Source organism: Nicotiana attenuata, unplaced genomic scaffold (genome assembly GCF_001879085.1).
Source record: "Nicotiana attenuata strain UT unplaced genomic scaffold, NIATTr2, whole genome shotgun sequence".
Taxonomy (NCBI): Eukaryota; Viridiplantae; Streptophyta; class Magnoliopsida; order Solanales; family Solanaceae; genus Nicotiana; species Nicotiana attenuata.
The window spans coordinates 7,815-30,073 of record NW_017673246.1 but is presented as its reverse complement, the minus strand read 5'-3'; the positions used below and the strand labels follow the sequence as shown (position 1 = coordinate 30,073).

General features: G+C 36.4%; 3 protein-coding genes across 4 annotated transcripts; 2 read left to right on the top strand and 1 right to left on the bottom strand.

Moving 5' to 3' along the window:
* Positions 1-4,030: 4,030 nt before the first annotated feature.
* LOC109215822 lies at positions 4,031-4,474 on the top strand. The gene has a single exon (XM_019379936.1). It carries the CDS (start codon positions 4,031-4,033, stop codon positions 4,472-4,474), a length of 444 nt encoding a protein of 147 aa, XP_019235481.1.
* A 4,593-nt stretch (positions 4,475-9,067) lies between these two features.
* Positions 9,068-14,189, top strand: LOC109215824. Of its 2 annotated transcripts, none has more exons than XM_019379939.1 (6): positions 9,068-9,428; positions 9,527-9,561; positions 11,690-11,872; positions 12,470-12,520; positions 13,764-13,822; positions 13,912-14,189. In XM_019379939.1, the coding sequence occupies exons 1-6, from the start codon at positions 9,349-9,351 to the stop codon at positions 14,014-14,016; spliced, it is 513 nt and encodes a 170-aa protein (XP_019235484.1). In that variant the 5' UTR covers positions 9,068-9,348; the 3' UTR covers positions 14,017-14,189. The 2 variants fall into 2 exon arrangements, with proteins under 2 accessions (XP_019235484.1, XP_019235483.1); XM_019379938.1 differs by lacking the exon at positions 9,068-9,428 and adding an exon at positions 9,863-10,050.
* A 152-nt stretch (positions 14,190-14,341) lies between these two features.
* On the bottom strand, positions 14,342-15,591 carry LOC109215823. The gene is made up of 4 exons (XM_019379937.1): positions 15,193-15,591; positions 14,897-15,102; positions 14,729-14,798; positions 14,342-14,653 (listed from the first exon to the last, which is right to left on the bottom strand). Exons 1-4 carry the CDS (start codon positions 15,398-15,400, stop codon positions 14,499-14,501), a joined length of 639 nt encoding a protein of 212 aa, XP_019235482.1. The 5' UTR covers positions 15,401-15,591; the 3' UTR covers positions 14,342-14,498.
* Between the last annotated feature and the right edge of the window lie 6,668 nt (positions 15,592-22,259).

The following is a 22,259-nucleotide window of genomic DNA, read 5'->3' as shown; positions in this document are numbered from 1 at the left end:
TATATATATATATATATATATATATATATATATATATATATATATATATATATATATATATATATATATATATGGTATATATATATATATATATATATATATATATATATATATATATATATATATATATATATATATATATGAAAGTTTGCCCAATTTTTTTTTTAACATATTCGACCCGAAAAAATATGTAGTTAAAATAAATCGTCGTCACATCTAAAGATGAAAAATAAAATATACAAAAGATCTATTATTTTGGCTAAACATATGTATTTGACTAAAAATAATTGAGTTCTAGCAATTCTTTTATTGATTTCATGGGAAAAAGGTACACAATTGAGATAAATAGTAGTCGTATTTAAATAATAAATAAAAGAGGATTTTATAGTTTGAGCTCCATTATATTAGCTATTTTTTTTATTTGATTAAAAATAATGAAGTTCTAACTCACTTTTTTCTTTCTTACAGTTTGACGCGAAAACAAATTACACAGTTAGGATAAATATCTTGCACCTAAAAAAATAAAATACATATTAGAAACACCATTACTTTGGCGAAAACTTTTATCTGGCTGAAAATAATTAGTTTTAGTCAAGCCTGTTTATATATTTGGATTAAAAAAATAACAATAAAGTAAATAGCCATTGCACCGGAAGAAGAAATTAAAACTTACAAATTTGAGGTAAAATATATGTGGTATTTAAGAAGAAGTAAGAAAAAAAAATGCACAATTAGAATAAAACAAGCTATTGCATATGTCTATGTGGCAACTGACAATTAAAAAATATCCCATTAGAAAACTGCTTTTTAAATTTTTCATTATTCTCACGCGCCTAATAGAGAATATATTCACTATATTTTTCATGTTAGTATTCAGGTGGGCGAATGCTATAAAACTGCCAAGTTTGGAGGTAAACAGGATAGAAAAATAGTTCAAACGTGCACTGAACAAAAAATATTAAGTTTAGGGGGTCCGATATATTTCTAAAGCTAGTAAAAAATTATAAAAGATATAAAAAAAATTGTAGTACACAATAAGGGGTCGCAAAGAATGTATTTGATGTCTTGTACGCATATCTCCCCCCAAATGTTTGAATAACTTATCCTTTTAATATTGGTTGAGTTCATCTTGCTTTTTCAACTTGTGCATGTATCTTTTTTTTTTTTTTTTTTTGAGTAACAAGGATATTAATATTAACTAAGTAGGTGTCTTCGAATATTACAACCCATATTGCCGCTATTGGCATCTACATACAAGCTACAACCTGCTAATGCATTTTCATTACCTAAGGCAACCAAATTAGTACATATACTAGACGAAACATATTTTAGACAAGAAAAGTCTTTCATGTCCCTTTGATATGGTTCCATTGCTAGGGCTTGTAACTCTCCTTCCTTGCTTCCTCTCTCTTTTAACTTTTGGTCTTGTTTCACTTTTTTCAGTTGTCTCCTGTTATTTATTCAAAGATGTAAATATTATTGTTATTTATTGTAGAACTAGCATCTGTAAAATATTTCAAAGTTATAGTATTTTTAAAAATTTGGTCGATTTTATATAGGTAAAATACCTTAAACCACCCCTAAACTTGGCTCGGATTATTAGTATTCTCCCCGAACTATGCCCGGTCTTAATTACCCCCCTCAACTTGGCCTTTTGAGAGTCATTACCCCCCTAGACGCTGATGTGGCAAAAAGTGTGGGTGCACTCGCCTGCCACGTGGATTTTTCTGTATATATGGCATTTTTTTGAAAAATAAAATATTTTTTTACCTTTTTAAGAATATTACTTTTTTAGAAAATTCTTTTCGAATAAAATTTATAATAAAACTTGGATATAACTACATTATTTAGGCTAAATATTTTTATTTGGCCAAAACTAATAAAGTTTTAGTTAATCTTTTTTGAATTCGACCTGAAACTATAAATTTATACAATTGAAATAAATAGTCAAGGCATCTAAAAAGTTATAAAAAATACATAGTTGAAATGTATAACTTTTTATAACTATGTATTTTTTATGTATTTTTTAAAACATAGCCAAAATAGTTAATTTCAAACTATGTATTTTTTATTATTTTTTAGATGCCTTGACTATTTAGTTTAGTTGTATAAATCTTTATTTTCAGGTCACATTCAAAAAAAGATTAACTAAAACTTTATTATTTTTGGCCAAATAAAAATATCTAGCATAAATAATGTAATTCTATCCAAGTTTTATTATAAATTGTATTCGAAAAAAATTATCTAAAAAGTAATATTCTTAAAAAGGTAAAAAAAATATTTTATTTTTCAAAAAAATGCCACATAGACAGAAAAATCCACGTGGCAGGTGAGTGCACCCACACTTTTTGCCACATCAGCGTCTAGGGGGGTAATGCCTCTCAAAATGCCAAGTTGAGGAGAGTAATTAAGACCGGGCATAATTCGGGGAGGATATTTATAATATGAGCCAAGTTTAAGGGTGGTTTAAGGTATTTTGCCTTTTATATAAGGATCTGAATTTTCGTAATGAACATGCCGCAGAAAGAACAATTCATTGACTTTATTGATTATGGAACAACTGATATCTTATACAAAAAATTAGAGTTAATTATATCTCGTGTACACAAAGGATCAAGCTGATTTTTTAGTTTAAACTTTTCAAAATTTATGAAATTATACATTCTGCTTATTGGTACAAAATTAAAATCACTAGATCATAAGAGTTTTCAAAAATATTACATTAATCTTGAGTGTTCTTCAAATTAAGTTTTGGTATAATTCTACTTGTTGATGCATGCATTCAAATAGAAACATATACAAGTTTTACTAAATAAATTTAATGCTTCTTATTAAGGTTTCATTTTAGATCATCAATTTTATCAGGTATTTAGGCAACATAGCTAATACAAGATAAATAATGTGATGTTTGTTATAAATATATTATACTATGGATGTTCATTTAGTACTCCGTTGTAAATAAGCTTCCTGAAGAAGCTTATCCATATGGGACTCCGCCGTAAATATGTTTATCTATTTAGTACTCTATTGGAAATAAGCCTCCTGAAGAAGCTTAGCACTTCGGTACCTAGTTATGGATAAATATTACCCCCGGTAGAAGATTATCCATGCCGGGTATAATAAGCTTATGCTTTCGATACTCCATTATGGATAAACATTATCCCCGGTAGAAGATTATCCATACCGGGTACAATGAGCTTATCCTTTCAGTACTTCGTTATGGATAAACATTACCCCCAGTAGAAGATTATCCATACCTGGTACAATGAGCTTATCCTTTCAGTACTCCATTATGGATAAACAGTACTCTCAGTAGAAGATTATCCATATCTGGTATAGTAGCAGCTTACACAACAACTTCCTTTCTTCTATAAATCGAAGAGATTTAAGTTCATTGTGTACATTAGTTTGAATTCGAATAATATATCAGTTTCTCTCTATACTTGTCTTTACTTTACAGTCTTTATTTTATAACACGTTATCAGCACGAGACCATGCCATCTCGAGCAAATACTTTGAAAGTATCAGAGGTACGGACTTTCTATTTCTAAATAATGTCAAATCTCTCCAAACTTGAATTTGTAGCCCTAGATATATCGGGCAAAAGCTACATGTCTTGGGTGCTTGATACTGAAAATTATCTTGATGCGATGGGTCTGGCATACACCATCAAGGACAAAAATAAGCATCAAACTAAGACCGTGCCAAAGCAATGATATTCATACGCCATCACCTTGATGAGGGCCTGAAAATGGAATATATTACTGTTAAAGATCTAGTCATACTGTGGAATAATTTGAAAGCTAGATATGACCACCTGAAGATGGTCGTTCTTCCACATGCACGTTATGATTGGACTCATATGAGGCTACAAGATTTTAAATCTATCAGTGAGTATAATTCTGCTATGTTCAGAATTATTTCCCAATTAAAATTATGTGGTGATAATATTACTTATCATGATATGTTGGAGAAAACTTTCACCGCTATTCATGCCTCGAATATGCTCTTGCAGTAGCAATATCGAGATATGGGATTCAAAAAGTATTCTGAACTTATCTCACATCTTCTTGTAGCCGAGCAACATAATGGGCTATTAATGAAAAATCATGAAAGCCGACCTACTGGTTCTTGTCCATTCCCTGAAATAAATGAGACGAACTTCCACCAAGCTAAGCGTGGAAGAGGTCGTGGCCCCAGTCGTGGTCATGGCTGTGATCGTGGAAGAAACTTTAATCATGGTAATAATAATGCACCAAAGAAACCTCCTCACCACCAGCAGTGGAAAAGGAAGGAACAAAAGCATGAAGCGTTGCAAACACCAAACGCAGAAAATGTATGCTATAGATGTGGAGGAAAAGGGCACTGGTCACATACTTGTCATACGCCAAAGCACCTGGTTGAGCTTTATCAAGCCTCCGTAAAGAAGACAGAGAAAAATGCTGAAGCAATTATATTTCTGAAGATAATTTAGACTTCATGCATTTGGATGTGGCTGATTACTTTGCACTCCCAGAAGGAGAAGCAAGTCATGTGATCGGTGGTGAATCTGTAAAAATATAAATATTTTAATTTTTGTACATAAATAAAAGTTATGCTTTGATAATGATATTTACTATATATATTTTATTTATGTCATTTTGAAAAATATGGATAACATTATTAGATCAACTTAAACTCCAGCAGAGTTTGCAAGAAATATACAACCACCAGAAGTGATTATATTTCGTATATCTCATTGTAACTAAATTTTGTTAACCACCAGAAGTGGTATATGACTATGACCACCAGAAGTGGTTATATTTCGTATATCTCATTGTAACTAAATTTTGTTAACCACCAGAAGTGGTATATGACTATGATCACCAGAAGTGATAATTTAGGTTTTTGATGGTTACAATTGAAGATAAGCTACATAAATATTCTCTATATTAAATGCACGCCTCGATTTGCTCCTGAAGTAGTAAATATTTTAAAAGAGGTTGAATCATCACAACTTGATGCGATTAATGCGCGTTTAGATAATTATGTTCGATTTCCTGAAGGATGAGAACTTTTGATAATATCAATCCATTCCCTGAAGTGAATGTGACAATATTAATAAATCTCGTAAATATGAACGCGCTCTTGATGTAAATATATTACAATTCATCTCTAGAAGAGGTAGTATAATTGAGATAATATATACTCAATATTTCGTATTTTAAATTTGCTCCTGAAGAAGTAACACAATTGAAATCGCCTCCTGAAGTAGGAAAATATTATGAAGAGGAGTTTTCTTGTGCTTAAGCAATTGTTTTATATTATTTATTTGATTGCGATTTTCTCTTATGATACCAGAAGTGTCTGAGCAATATTTGATAGTACAAAATGTATCAACAACTCCTGAAGAGCTAACTGCTTGCCTAGAAGACACATGACACCAGTAATGTCCGGTAAATATTAGATTGTGGATAATAAATGAAGGCTCTCGAAGAGCTTATATACAAATATGTCATTCATATTATATGATTATGATCAAAATATATGTTGTAGTAAACCCGATGTTTACTAAAATAAATGGCTATCATATTGAGACTATAAATGATTGAAAATCTTCATGTTTCCACAATCATAGGGTGTAAAATAATATGTATATGAGAAGTTACCCGCCTTATTCTTTGATTTGTACTACATCATGTATCACGGTAAATCAGAAGTTTACTAATACAAAAGTAGTCACATTAAATCAGAAGTTTACTAATGCAAAAGTTTATGTCATAGTAAACGAGAAGTTTACTAAGAGATAGCACATGCCATGATAAACTTGAAGTTTTCATTTGCCATTTTTAAATGAGCTATTTGAGAATTCAGATAAGCATATACTGGAGAACTAGAAGATTCTTCAAGAATTCTCCTATGTTGTTTGTTCTCATGATAAATTGATTATACCAGCTAAAGTTGGGACTAAGACCCCTGATTCTGAAATATATAAAAGATGAATACGGGCACATTCACCTATCATGTGAACCACTTATAGATGCATATATAAGATGGTTACATGTATGTTTATTGTCAACCTGCAGTTTGGCATTTGAAATTGCTTTTCTCACTTAAGAGCATAATTTTCAGATTATGAAATTAAGACAGTTCATCTTGATAATGTTGGTTTATATACAAGCTAGTTTAGCAGTGAATACCTCCTATTAATGGCTAAACTATTGTTTATGAGAACAAAGATTCATGTGTTGGTCTAAGATTTTCTAAATTGCATATAACAGCACTTGTATGTATCAGACCAACAATATATGATAAGTCATCCCCTCACAATTTGTTTAGGATCAGAAACCAAATATTTTACTATCTTTTGATGTGTGGTATATGATTAATCTCTCTTCCACAATGCACAAAGATATGTTTTCCAAAGAAGATTGTGGATATATGTTAGTTTTTCTAACATTTAGGGGATGGAATAAACAACTGAAAAATATGCTATATGAATCGAACTATTATTAATATGATCCTCACTTAGAAGATAATTCAAGTCAAATACCAGAAGCATTTGCTGATCCAAAATCAAATATCATATTTCAGCTGCAAATGCTCCTATTAAAATTTAAAGTCCTTGAAGGATAGAGTTTACTGTACGCATGAAGCGTGGTAGACCAATTGGTTCCAAAGGTAACAATCCTTGAAAATTGATAAGGAGCTAATGATCAAAATGATCATAATGAGTAGGAAATGAGCTCTAGAAGAGCCCACGACATAACATTTCACGAAACTCCAGAAGAAGTTGAGGTACCTGAAAATAAAGAAAGTGATAAGATCTCAACAAGTTATGTCGCTTAGGAACCGATACAAAATGATCGTCGACGATATATTTGATCCAATATAGTGCACAATACTGTGAAATATTGTGAGGATCGAACCAGTAGTCCAGACATCTGAAGATGTCATGCCATTTAAATGCGAGTCATAACCTATATGACTCATTTGATTAAATCTCTATAAAGATCCCTAAAGGATTTAAAATGCCTGAAGCATATAGTTCAAAGTCTCGAGAAATGTACTCGATCAGATTATAAAGATCTTTGTACGGTTTAAATCAATCTGGGCGCATGTGATATAATCGCCTTAGTGAATATTTGCTGAAAGAAAGTTACATAAATGATGTTATTTGTCCATGTATTTTTATAAAGAAAATGTCATCAAAATTTGTTACACTTGCTGTTTACGTTGATGACATAAATCTTGTTGGAACTCTAGAAGAGCTCCAAAGGCAATTGAATATCTTAAGAAAGAATTTGAGATGAAAGATCATGGAAAAATAAAAATTTATCTTGGTCTGCAAATTGAATATTTAGCAGACGAGATCTTTATCCATCAATTTTCCTATACAAAAAGGGTCTTTAAACGCTTTTACATGGACAAAGCGCACCCATTGAGTACACCAATGGGTGTTCGATCACTTGAAGTGAATAAGGATCCGTACCGACCTCCATAAGAGGATGAGGAACTCCTTGGTCCTGAAATACTCTATCTCAGTGCAATTGCTATGCACTTATGTATCTTGCTAATACTAACAAAGGTGGTGCAGATCGTATTGGTTATGCAGATACAAGATTAGAATGCAGAGACTTAAATATTTGAAACAAGGTTTTCATCAGGGGGAGTAAAATACGCGATGCAGTCTTTTTTCCTTATAAAGGTTTTTTCCCACAGGGTTTTCCTTATAAGATTTTTAATGAGGCACCTAGCAATGAGTATTACTAAATATGTGTACTCTTTTTCCTTCACTAGAATTTTTTCCCACGGGGTTTTTCCTAGTAAGGTTTTAATAAGGCACACTATCTTTTAATGAACATTCAAGGGGGAGTGTTATAAATATATTATATTATGGATGTTCATTTAGTACTCCGTTGTAAATAAGCTTCCTAAAGAAGCTTATCCATATGTGACTCCATCGTAAATATGTTTATCTATTTAGTACTCTATTGGAAATAAGCCTCCTGAAGAAGCTTATCACTTCGGTACCCGGTTATGGATAAATATTACCCCCGGTAAAAGATTATCCAAAACGGGTATAATAAGCTTATCCTTTTGATACTCCGTTATGGATAAACATTACCCTCGGTAGAAGATTATCCATACCGGGTAGAATGAGCTTATCCTTTCAGTACTCCGTTATGGATAAACATTACCCCCAGTAGAAGATTATTCATACCGGGTACAATGAGCTTATCCTTTCAATACTCCGTTATGGATAAACATTACCCCTAGTAGAAGATTATCTATACCTGCTACAATGAGCTTATCCTTTCAGTACTCCGTTATGGATAAATATTACCCCTATAGAAGATTATCTATACCTGGTACAATGAGCTTATCCTTTCAGTACTCCATTATGGATAAACATTACTCTCAGTAGAAGATTATCTATACCTAGTACAATGAGCTTATTCTTTCAGTACTCCATTATGGATAAACATTACTCTCAGTAGAAGATTACCCATAAATAGAAGAGATTTCAGTTCATTAGTTTGAATTCGAATAATATATCAGTTTCTCTCTATACTTGTCTTTACTTTACGGTCTTTATTTTATAACAATATTTGATTTGTTGTATTATTAAAACAAGCATTGCATATTATATAACTTGCACGAGACTTTAATTATTATTTTATTTGAGATAAAATATAAAATAAAAATACTGATGATAGTTAAGAAAAATATTTATGATAAGAACTAAGAGGCCGTTTGGCCATGAATTTTTTTTTTACTTTTTTTAAACTTCTTTTTTTACTTTTTTCGAAATCAGTGTTTGTGGCCATAAAATTTCCAATTTTTACTTGAAAATAAATTTTGAAATTTTCAAAAATTTGAAAAATTACAAAAAGCTATTTTTCAAATTTTCAATTAGGTCACTCATAAAAAATAAAAATTTGAAAAACAACACAAAATTCTATTCATATACAATCACTACTCTAATTTTCAAAATATCATTTTCGCTTGAAAAAAATTCATTTTCTTTCAGAGTTTTACAATTCTTACGTCCAAACGCCCACTAAAATATTCTGTTTGAGAAATAAAGAATTGGATTCACCTTCCGGGGAGCGCGTGCTCTATCTATCCTTTACTCGGAAGCAAATAAAAAATATCACCAAATTCATCAATCGAAACCCTCGCGTTAATCTCTCGGAATTCGTCGACGGGAATACCTCATTACCATTCTGTGATGTTCGGCTGATATTATCACCGGAAATTCGTTCTCAAGAAACAAGTAGCTTATTTTCCACTGAAGCACCGGGGGCGGCGGGCGACACGGCGGCAGAAGCGTCGGTGAACATCTTTTAAAGACCAAAAGTAAATATGCTGGAAAGTCCTGCCATAGATTCATCAATCACAGCCAGAATTGCAACCGTTAAACGCTATGCACCTCCCAATCAGCGGTATTTATGGCCCTGTTTCCATAAATTTGTATTTCTAAATTTGGACATGTTTTATTGAATTGTTTTTTGTTTTTTTGTGATTTCCTTTTTTGTTGCAGGAATCGCTCACTTGGTAGGCGAAAATCCGGAGGAGGTAACTAACTAGTAGTTATTTTGATGCAGCTACAAGTCAAATTATATTTTTATTTTATTTTGTTCAAAAGCTCGAACTTTTAGTCTCAATCTGTCTTCCAGTAGAATTAGAAGTCAAATTTAATCTTCGAAGACTAGTTTAATAAAGTGATTATTACATTGACCGCAATTTAATTTTATTTCGAGCAGTGCTCAGCAGTATCAATTATTGCCATTAAGACTGATATCATGTGAAGGATATGCATAAATAAGCTAATTGTAGCTCTCATAATAAAAGTTTATTCATTTTCTATATTTTCCAGTAACTATCACACAATGTTCAATGAAGTAATGCTTTCTGCTCCTGTCAGAGATTCTGGGAGACTAAAGTTTGCGCTCGTTTTCCTATCTTACTTCACAAACAGTTGGTGTGAATCCAGCACTGATCATGCATCTAAATCTGTCTTTGTGTCAATTCTGACAACAATGGAAGTTGGAAAGTTTGGACTAGGTAATGCTAAATCTCCCCATTGCCTTGGATTATCGACTCAAGATACTTGAAACTATTTCGCATGTGGATGACTTGTGTATCAAGCCTCACTTCCATGTCAGCCTCCTGAGTAGCGTCACAAAATTGCTATGTGATAAGAATGTGCCGTCAAGACTTAAGGCAAGTTCTAAGGGTGGTTGTGAGACGCGACTATGTTGTATGGGGCGGAGGGTTGGCTAGTCAAAAACTCTCATATCCGAAAAAATGAGAGCGACGGAAATGAGGATGCTGAGATGGATGTACGGGCATACTCTTAGGGATAAGTTCAGGAATGAAGATATTCGGGACAAGGTGGGAGTGGCCTCCGTGGTGGACAAAATGCGGGAAGTGAACTGAGATGGTTCGGGCATGTGAAGAAGAGAGACCCAGATGCACCGGTGACGAGATGTGAGAGGTTAGCTATTGTGGATTTTAGGAGAGGTAGAGGTAGGCCGAAGAAGTATTGGGGAGAGGTGATTAGGCAAAACATGACACGTCTTTAGCTTATATAGAACATGACCCTTGATAGGAAGGTGTTGAGGTTGAAATTTAGGGTAGGAGGTTAGAAGCTAGTCGAGCGTTCTTCTTTTCCATACCAATAGTATTAGTATGCATTCTCGTATTTTCTTATTCTTAGATTCCTATTACAACCTGTTGTGTTTCTCGTTTCAATCATCTTATTATCTTGTTGTTGTTGCTGCTTCATTTTTATGGCTTCTACACTTATAGTTTTTTTTCCCGTTACTGTTGTGCTTATGCTTTTCTTGAGCTGAGGGTCTATTGGAAACCTGTCTACCTCCACAACCACAAGGTAGGGGTAGGGTCTGCGTACACACTGCCCTCCCTAGACCCCACTATGTGGGATTACACTGAGTATGTTATTGTTGTTATTGTCGAAAGTTTGGGCACATTATTGCCATTTGAATTTACTCTGGAGGGTTACAGGACCCTTTTAACATGACTCTGTTCTGCTGATGAAATGATCCAACTATTGCAATGACTTGAGGACACTTGTAAATTACTTTTGCGTAGGGTGGTATAACTGCAAACACTTCTATTGATCTTTTGAGCTGGTGACTTAGTTGGCTTCAGCATATTCAACTCTATAATGTTGTTTTTTGGCATTATTGTAGATTCACCATGGGATGCAGCTTTAACTCAATGTTCTTTCTCACTGTATCTAGATCATTGTGCGAAGAGATAGTGGTTTTTCATTTTTCTTTTCTTAATGCAAATCCAGCGAGTGGTTTCTTTGACATAGCATATATTAGGTTTTACTAGGGAGAACACTAGGTTGTAATGTGCCGGGGTTGAAGATCACACGAGATGTTATCAACCTAGTTAGTAACTTAGTATCGCAACCAGTAAAATTAGACTTTCTTCTTCAGGCTGTAATCGTTAAGATGTCAGATACGAAAGAGCCTTGTTTCGGGATGGGTAGATGATGCCCTAAAAGTCTTAGCTGAACCACCCGCATGAATGTTAATCTAAAACAAATGTGTTTGTCATTTGGTACTTTTATTTTCTTCAGCTGCCTAGCATATTTTGGATAAATAGCTGATTAAAGTTTTTCAAACTGCAGTTCTTGGTCGACATTTTCTCTGATAGTCTATTTTTGCAGATCACCTCGAACGAGCTAACGGCAATAGTAATGATGGCGAGAAGAATCAAATTAGTGCCTCTAGGTCTACATCTACTTTAGATGATGCTGGTGGCAGATATCAAGCGAATGATAGTCATCGGACAGGGTTAATACCGCTACAAGGATGTTCTGGCAGTGATGCTTTTCAGCTTCTGAATAACCGTATCTTTCTTAGAATCAATTCTGAACTCCTGAATTTTTTACTTCCACTAACGATTTAATATCTCATTTGACAATTACGTTGTTTCTTGCATATCTCATTTATCAATTACGTTGTTTCTTGCATATTCTTTCTGTTAACCATTTTCTGTGCTGTATTATGTTATGATCATTCGATTTCAGTCTTTCTTCTCTTTAGTTTCATTTGGTGTGTGGAATATTTGGCCATGCATTTTCCTTCATTTTCTTTATTATCTATGTGGGCACTCAGTTCTGTGTTAATGTTGAATTCTTCAAATCATGCCCATGATGCAAAAGAGATGAATGGTGATATGGCTCTTGACAGCATAATTTCCAATCATTCATGAGCAACTATCCCATACCAGTCCTTGTTGACCTAATTGGGAAGAAGAAATTGACCCCTGTCAAATTCAGTTAGCCATTATCAGTATAGGTCTCAATTAAGATGAGCGAGCAAGTCTCACATGCCATCTCTTTTGGATGTTGTGGTTCCTTATCAGCCAGTTTCTACTCTTTCGTGAATGGTGATGGTAGCAGTTACTGGCGAGAATGTTAATAAAGTGTTTTATGTTTTTGTAGGTTGGATGGCTGCTCTGAATGCTTACAACAATTTACCATATGATTCTCCTGGTGAGTAAAAGGGCAGCCTGCTGCTCTTTACTATTTCAATTGGTCTACTTTCTTCCTAGATGGAGCAGAGTGGATATACAGGACTCAGATAGCTATCCCCAGCTAGTCTGGAATTGATTTGTATTTTTTGTTATTGTTTATGTCTTCCTAGATGACCATATCAACTCTGTCTTGGTATTCTGTGACCAGATAATTTAGTCAGGGTTATGTTCTGAGTCATCTCTTAGCAACAACTTATCTTAAGATTGCATATTGTGTGAAATCTAGCGGTGGTGCACAAGGGTTCCACTCTGGAAAATTGGGCTATGGCCGTGCTATTTTGTGTACTGAAAAAGCTTCTGCTTGATGGGATACTTGTTGACACATAAAGGGAATTAACTCTACTAATAGCTGGAGACATAAATCTACTTATAATTTCGAGAGTGCAAGCAAGCTTAACTAGAAAAGGTAATGTGGTGTATACTGTATAGAGAGATAGACTCTACTGATAGTTAAGGTGAAATGCCGTAGTCCCATAAGCTTATGCCTTTACTTGCTTTCCCTTGAGATATACATTATAAAAGCTTTAAACTCGCATTTACTCTAATGATTGGATACTGGTGGCAAAAGTAGGACATCAGCACCTACATGTTTTACCACCTATATAGTTTTGCACATGGTAGAGGTTCATGATATAGGAGCTGGATGTAATGTGTTGTTTGAAATACGTTTTTCTTGAGCAAGATTTGAGTTAACCCTGAGGTAAGCATATTTTGATGACAATATTGCTTAGAAATTTAAAAGGAATCTGTACCGGGGAGAATGTGACAAGTTAAAGACAATGAAGAAAGAATTAAGAATTGCCGCTCTTTCTTTCCTTCTTTCTTTTGTGTCGGGGTTGGGGTGGAGTGAGGTGGTAATGTTTTTTATTTAACTTTTCTAAACCACGAAATAAGAGGAGGAAGGAGAGAATGGACAGTTTTTCATCTGATATTAGTACTTCCGTTATACAGTAGCTCTCAGAGTTGAAACATGCAGAAAGTGTTGAATTTATTTTAATTTCTTGTGGTTGATATGGCTTAATTTTATATCGTTGCCTACGCTTTACTTATGGAGGACCTGAAGTGTAGACCTGAAAGGTCTCCGGAGACCTTCCGAGAGCATGAATGAATCACTCACTTGTATTGTTACGTGATTTGATGATTTGTCCACCTACACTAGCAATCAGAACTCATTCATCTGTTCTTTTTTTTTTCTTTCGCAGAAAGGCCAGTTATGTACACAAAAAAGTCACATTGGGGGCATGCAATGGTTCCCCATCAGGTAAGAAGCAATTTTGCTGTGTCCCCCAATTCCTATCCAACCTTCTTTTCTCTCTCCATGACCACTGAATATTCATATTTTGCCTTCAGTTAATGTCACAAGGTGGAGGTGCATCTTCTTCTGGGTTGCAGAAGGACTTCTTAAGTGAGCTTCAACTTGCAATGCATGGTACAAGTGTCAGTTCTAATTCCTAATTGTTACCTTTAAGTGCCCAAAGCCGTTTTAAAATCAGGCAGTTTGGGACTGTTTGCAATGTAATATTAGATGCATGTTGTAAGTTGTTATCACCCCTGATAAGCTACTTGTTTAAGAAGACAGCCTCTGATTGCACCCTGAAAACATTGGCAATTTTGCACTCTTCCTTTTATTTGTGCGTGTGAGTGCCACCCCCCCCCCCCCCCCACCCGGGCATTATTACTTTTTAGTGTGGCACTGTCAGTGTTACCTTAATGGTGTATGTATGATGAGATGCTACAATTTATAAACTTCAGGCTTAAAGATCTTTTGGTAGAGGAAATGTTCTCGTGGCAAGTGTACATTTGTTATATTAATACACATTGGAAGAGGAAGAGCAAGGGTTGACAACATATAAATGGAATACACAGCATGCTGTTATGGACCCTTAAAGAAAGAAGAGAAGGGAGAAAAGTAAGAGGCAATATACATTGCCAAGACATTATTCATTCCAGACAGGAATAATGCCTTGAGCAGCCAAGCGCTTCTCAACCCAGAATACAACGTGCTTTGCTGTTATCTTTTTCTCATCAACGAGAAAAGGTTCCACAGTGCTCGGGCCGGAACCATAGGAAGACAAAGAGAAACCTTTAGCACCTGCCATACCGATCATATAAGCAATCTGAACTCGCATAACAAACTTAAAATCAAGTCAAAAGACAGAAGACATACCTGTGAGTCCATCAGGAAAGAACGCCCAAAATGAATATGGATTGCCCTTCTTTGAAAATGAACCCTCCAACTGCAACAACAGCATTTATGAAAATTACAATCAGAATGAAAGAATCGTAGTCAGATAAACTTGGATTAGCATAAGTAAGATGATAATAAGAGACTGACCTTGTCGTCATTAAACGATAACTCGAGCTCAGAGATATCGTCTTGTGCTTCAATAATTGTTTTCAGGGACGGGATAACATCCTCCTCCATCATCTGAGGTAGAGACTTGGCTGGAGCTTTTGCTGCAGGCTTTGGCTTTGGTTTTGCTGGAGCTGTTTCTTCAGCAGTCTCTGCTAACTCTTTCTTCTCCTTGGTTTCAGCAGCAACTAGTTGTATTGGCAATTATCAAATGGATATAACAGTACCAGGGAAATGACCAATTTCAAAAATAAATGAGGAATAACTTAGAAAATTACCAGTTAAAGATGATGATTCTTGCGCTGCAAAGCAGGCAATGTTTCTAGGAGAAGGGACTAACAGGTTGGCGCATTTGCACATTTTGATGTGTCTTAGTTCAAGAGAATCAGCATGCAGTAGTGTGGAATTGGGTTTAGCTCTACGGCTAAATGAAGAAGATGGTGATGGGAAGCTGGAAAGTGAAATAGAACCTCCTGTTGTTGCCATGTTTCGCAGCCAGCCAAGTCTATTAATTTGTCTATATGCTTTCAGAACGATCAAGCATATTGTACTATATTTTTCTCTTTTCAGCAGTTGTTGGTTATCATATGAGGTAGAAGAGAGGATGTACTACTTCCTAGTGAAGCAGTGAAAATGTCAGAGAGGCAGCCAAAACAAGCTGCTTTGTCATCCACACACTCTTAGGAGAACCAATGCCACTAATTTTCGATTTTAAAACTCTATATAAATATTGGGCCTTATCCGGTGGAAGCATTAGTTACAGCTCGTTAAGCCCATTAAACTGGTCAAGAGAACCCGGTATTTAGTAGGGACCTTTACCCAAATAGCCAATCCACTGTTTTCTTTTTCTAAATGGTATACATAGATTATACACAATTTTACCTATATAATACATAGATTGTACATATATTAGGTATATGCTAGCTATTTTTAATTTGAACGGCTGGGTGGGTGGCTATTTGAATTAATTCTTCTATTTAGAGGGTGCTTGGATTGACTTTTATAAAGTAGCTTATTAGCTAAAGCCAAAAGTCATAAGTTGGTAATACCCAACTTTTGGCTTTCGGCTTATTTTTTTATTTTTCATGACTAAAAGTAAGTGCTTTTAAGCACTTTTTTATCATTGTCAAACACGTGCTTAAAACCAATAAACACTTAGAATAAGCCAATCCAAATACCCTCTTATTATAAGATGAGACCTCATATAAGGAAGAAATTGAAATATAGTCAATTTCAGGCTAAATTGTAAACAAAAAATTGCAGAATATAATACTTTTTAGGGTGGTCTTTAACTTTTGTCACGATCCGGATTTCCCACCCTCGGGGGTCGTGATGACGCCTACTAGTGAAAGCTAGGCAAGCCAACCAATCGAATTATTTACCTTGTTTCCATTTTAAACCGTTAACAATTAAGAACTAGCATTTAATAAACAACAGAATTTAATAAGCGGAAGACTGAAATGAAATGTTTTAATAATACTACCAATACCAATCCGTAACAAAACTACCCAAAACTGGTGTCACAATTTCACAGACTGTCTAGGAGTACTACAAATAAAGGTTTGAAAAAGTAATACAACACTGTCTCTGGGAATACATGAAAGAAACAGGATAAAAAGATAGAAGGAGACGCCAAGGCCTGCGGACGCCTGCAGGACTACCTCGGGTCACCCGATGAACAAGAAGCAGCAATCTCACTGCGGTCCGAAAGCTATAGCATCGGGATCTGCACAAAAGAGTGCAGAGTGTAGTATCAACACAACCGACCCCATGTGCTGGTAAGTGCCTAGCCTAACCTCGGCGAAGTAGTGACGAGGCTAGGACCAGACTACCAAATAAACCTGTGTAGTTAAATCATATACAGCGAAAAATAAAAGAAGGAATGTACAGTTAAGGAGGGGAGGGGGAAACATGCTGCGGGGAAACATCAAATGATAACAGAAGAACAACAGGTAAACATAAGGAGCACCATAATTCAATTATCAACAAGAATCAGAAATCAACAAGTGCACGGCATCACCCTTCGTGCTTTTACTCTCGTCATCACCATAAGAATGAACATAATCTCTACGGCATCACCCTTCGTGCTTTTACTCTCGTCCTCACCATAAAAATCAATATAATCGGCACGGAATTGTACATCGTGCGGCACGGCATCACCCTTCGTGCTTTACAATCTTCCTCACAAAAAATCATACACGGCATCACCCTTCGTGCTTTAACACTCTCTCACCAAAACAATGCACGTCATCACCCTTCGTGCTTTAACACTCTTCCTCACTCAAACAACAATCACAAACAATAAGGGCAAGGAAAATAAATGAAATCACAATAAACTCACAATGAAAATCCCGGCAAGGGAACAATATCAAAAGTAACAACATCCCGGCAAGGGAACAATATGAAAAGCAACAACATCCCGGCAAGGGAACAATATCATAATCCTCTTCTCTCTTTTTTTTCCACATTTACTTCACAACTCAATTTACAATTTGAGCCAACGCTCTACCATGCTCAATTACCAATGATACTTTCACAATTCGATTCACGACTTGAGCCAACGCTCTACAATGTTCAAATACCAATGATACTTTCACAAATCAATTCACAACTTGAGCCAACGCTCTTAAATGTTCAAATACCAATGATACTTTCACAACCTTGTTCAACAATAGGAATATCACATAAGGCATGAACAATACAAAACGGAGTCACATAAGTCATAGTATAAGACTCACGGGCATGCTTGACACCAACGTATAGATACTCGTCACCATGCCTATACGTCGTACTCAACAATTAACACATAGCAAATAGGACACCTCAAGCTAAGGTTAGACCAAACACTTACCTCGATGCCACGAACACAATTCAAGCCTCAACTATCGCTTTACCTCTTGATTCCACCACCAATTCGCTCGTATCTAGCCACAGGTTACTTAACCATATCAATAAATGCTAAATGAATCAATTCTAATGCATGAAAATAGATTTTCTAGAGTTTTCCCCAAAAAGTCAAAAATCGACCCCGGGCCCACATGGTTAAAACCCGAGGTTCGAACCAAAAACCGATTGCCCATTCACCCATTCACCCAAATATATAATTTGTTTTAAAATCGGACCTCAAATCGAGGTCCAAATCCCCAAAATTTTGAAAAACCTAAGTTCTACCCAAAACACCCAATTTCCCTATGAAAACCTTTGATTTTGAGTTGAAATCATGTGAAAAGATGTTAAAATATGAAGAAAACGAGTTAGAAACGACTTACGATCGATTTGGAGAAGAACCTTTCTTTGGAAAATCGCCCAAGAGAGTTTATGTTTTGAAAGAGTTTGAAAAATGAAAGATTTTCGGTAAGTCATGAATTTGCAGGTCGCAGATGTCGCAATTGCGAACTGCAAACCCCTCAGACTGCTAACTTCATTTGCGAACGGGGGTTCGCATTTGCGAACCTTGAGGAATCCAGTCCCCTTCGCATTTGCGATACTGCCTTCGCATTTGCGACAATTACATCGCATTTGCGACCAAGGTAGCCCAGGCCACTATTTGCATTTGCGACACATTGCTCGCAATTGTGAAGCCTGAAGGCCTGTAACACACCAGAAATTCCTAAGTCCAAATTTCACTCCGTGGCCTATCCAAAACTCACCCGAGCCCTCGGGGCTCCAAACTAAACATGCACACTAACCCAAAAATATCATACGGACTTGTTCGTGAATTCAAATCACCAAAATAACATCAACAACTATGAATTTAGCATCAAAATCAAAGAAAATCTCAAGAACTTTCAAAGTTTCAAATTTTACAACTAAGGTTCCGAATCACGTCATATGACCTCCGCTTCTTACCAAACTTTACAGGCTCAACTTAAATCACATATAAGACCTGTACCGGGCTCCGGAACTAAAATACGGGCCCGATACCATCAAAATTCAAACACATTTCATTTCCAAAAACTATTCTGTTAGTGTCATACCATAAAGTAAGAAAGAGGCCGGACAAGTTACTAAGCCGGATGGCCTTTTGGTTCCCGGTACATAGCCCTCTCCTCGACTCGAGTTGTCCGCTCGGGTACACAGTCTAGAACATATACCCAGGTTTTGAACCTAGCATAACTCGACCTCATGCCGGATCCCTAGTAGGAACGCTTGTTTGCATCACGTGCATTTGACTTAGGGGACTCAACACAAGGGTTGTGTCCGTCTAGGACAGGTGACCTGAAATGAAAAGACCATCCTGATGCATCCTACTTGCTATTTGCGCATATATTTGCTTCGAATCTGCATGTTGACCGACTTGTAAATAATGGGAGAAGTTTGAAAAAATAAGAAAAGAAAAAGAGAATAATAGAGTTAGGGTCAAGCGAGTTAGTCACCTGTTTTGAAAAACCCAATGCCCAAATGGTACTGAAACTCTGCTGAATTTTTGAGAAAATCAACAAAAACAAAAAGAAAAAGTTTTTTTAAAAAATAGTTGGTTTTGTTAAATCTGCCCGAACTACGCCAGTTTGATTCTCACCAGATGTGAGATACGTAGGCAACCCCCATCGGGTCCAACTTCCCTTTTGCAAAAATAGCCCAAAACAACAAAAATTTTTGAGTTTTGTCATAAATAAGTCAGGTGATGCCATTCTTGTTTAAAAATAAGCCGAATGTCCCCAAAAGGGCGCCGAAAGGCTGTTTTTGCAAGAACAGCCACCTTGGGTCATTTTCACCGGTTAGCGGGCACGACCTTAAAATCTTCTTCCCCGAAGTGCTAAAAAGCCGTATCTGCAAAATCGGGTTTTTGTTTTTGAAAATTTCAATAAAAAAAAATAATGGTGTCATTTTTCCTTTTAGGTCAAAATAAGTTATTAAATCACCTTAATAAATGTGCAGGATGAGCACAATTCAAAATGAACCTTTCTCAATCATGAACAAAATCTCTTTGGAGTTGCGTCTGTGGTGGGATGATTTAGGCAAAGAAGGGCAAGACGAGGTCAAGAAATATTTGAAAGGTCTTACTGGTTTGTTGGAGATTATACCCAGAGGAGACATCATAAGGGCATTGGTCACATACTGGGACCCGACGCACAATGTGTTCCACTTTTCAGATTTTGAACTCACCCCGACCTTAGAAGAAATAGCCGGGTACATTGGAAATGCTTAGCTTCCTTTAAGGCACAAGTACTTGATTGCCCCAAGAACCGTAGCTGTGCACAGATTCTTAGACTCACTGAAGATAAGCAGGGGGGTCCACAACCCGGATTTGGCAGCTGGCTTTTGTACTCCACAATTTCTATACTAGAGATATGGCCACATAGGGGGTTCAACAATCCAGAAAACAAAATATGCAGCAAAGGAAACCGCCACAAATGGGAAGAACATAGACGTTTTGTTTTATGGTATTCTTCTTGGGGCTTTTGGTGTTCCCGAGGAAAGATGGAAATATCGACATAAAAATAGCGGGGGTCGTCAGCACTTTACTCACCCAGGCCAAAAGCACCCTTGCGCACATGATAGTAGCTGAAATCTTCCGTGCTCTCACAGCCTGCAAAGCCGGAGGAAACTTTTTTGAGAGGTGCAATCTGTTGTTGCAAATGTGAATGATCGAACACTTATGCCACCGTCCCCAGTTCATGAGCTATGGGTCAACAGAGAAAACTTGTATAGAGGAATTTTATATGAGGATTGACGGGATCAGCTTGCCTGAAGGGGTCACAAAATGGACATCATACTTTCGGTCTATCACTGCCAGTCGAATAGAATGGACGTTTGGATGGTTACCTGTGGATGAAATCATATATATGCCAGCAACCGGGCCTCACTTCCTCTTGATGGGTCTTAGGAGAATTCAGCCTTATGCCCCGTATCGGGTTTTAAGACAGCTCGGGAGATGCCAGATAGTGCCAAAAGATGAAGATCTTAGTACCCAAGTAGTTGAGATTGGTCCTGATAGCCAGTTTCCTGAAGCAACAGTCCGCCAGATCTGGAGTGAATGTCAATACTTGGCGGCAAATACCTGTGTGCGGGATCGGTCCAAAGGAGAAGTTTCACCTGGGTATCATGCTTGGTATAGAAGGGAAATTGCATCTGGAAGACCGGCCAAAAGACCTCACCTCCAGGATTTTGTTGAGTCATCACAAGAACAGTTGGCTTGGTTAGCCAAGGAGAATGAATACAGAGCCAGAATAGGAGAGTTGGAAAAGCAGGTCCAGGACCTTCGGTTTGAAAATAGCTTGCAGGCCGCAAACGATGAGGGAGAAAAGAAGAAACTGACCCAGGAAAACGAGGCTCTTAAGGCTCAGATCCGAAAGATGAAAATGGCTGCCAGCAACTCAGAAAGAAGTCGGGCTGATGAAAGGCTGATAAGTGGACTAAAAAAGAAAGTCCTCGAGTGCCAAGAAGACCTGGAAAAGTCTGAAAACAGTATAGCAAAAATCCGGGCGCAATGGGCAAAGAAAGCAGAAGAACGGGCACAATTTGTGCAGCAAATGAAGAGAAACTATGAAGGGACCATCACTAGCCTGAGAAGAAAAGTGACTACCTTTGAGGGTGAGGCAACCCAGCGGGCCAAAGATTTCAAGGCTGATAGGGAGCATTGCTATAAGCTGATGACCAAAATGGAGAGAGAAATACAGTTATTGCAAAATCACCACCTTCATGACTCCCAAGTGTTGGAAGCCCGGAACCAGCAAATAGGTCGACTACTCCAGGAAAAGGGCAAGATTAGAGAAAGAATCAGGACCATTGCTGACTATATTGCCATGAAATGCCAAGCGTGCGAGGACATGACTCGTACCACCTTCTTTGCCGCAGTAATGATTTTTGTCCGTCAAGTTATGAGTGATCTGGAGCGACTGCAAGGGGGTCTTGCACATAGGCCCGCGACGATGCCGAATGATGCCCCGTGGGCCCCAGTGGTTGAAGCTTTAATGTATTCTTGATCTTGTTTTTAGTCATTGAGTCTGTATTTTGGTTATTTCTCCTTTTCAAGAAAACAAATAGTTTAGCATCTTTGTAATAGAAGTTCTATTAATGAAAATTGAAAATTCCCAAAAAAAAATTATTTCTTTACTTTTCGCATTTGTTTTTTAAGAACTATGCTTGGTCTGATTCATGCGGGGTCATGATACGTAGGCAATCTCCATAAGATTCGACCGTATCCCTAAGAGCAAAGATGAAAAAGGGGAGGAAAGAAAATAAAAGAAAAACAAGAGAGGAAAAGGAACAAAAGAGAGAGAAAACCAAGAGAAAGAAACAAGGGCAAAAGCAAAGGCAAGAATGAAAGAAAAGAAAAGAGAGAGAGAGAGAGAGAGAGAGAGAGAGAGAGAGAGAGAGAGAGAGAGAGAGAGAGAGAAGAAAA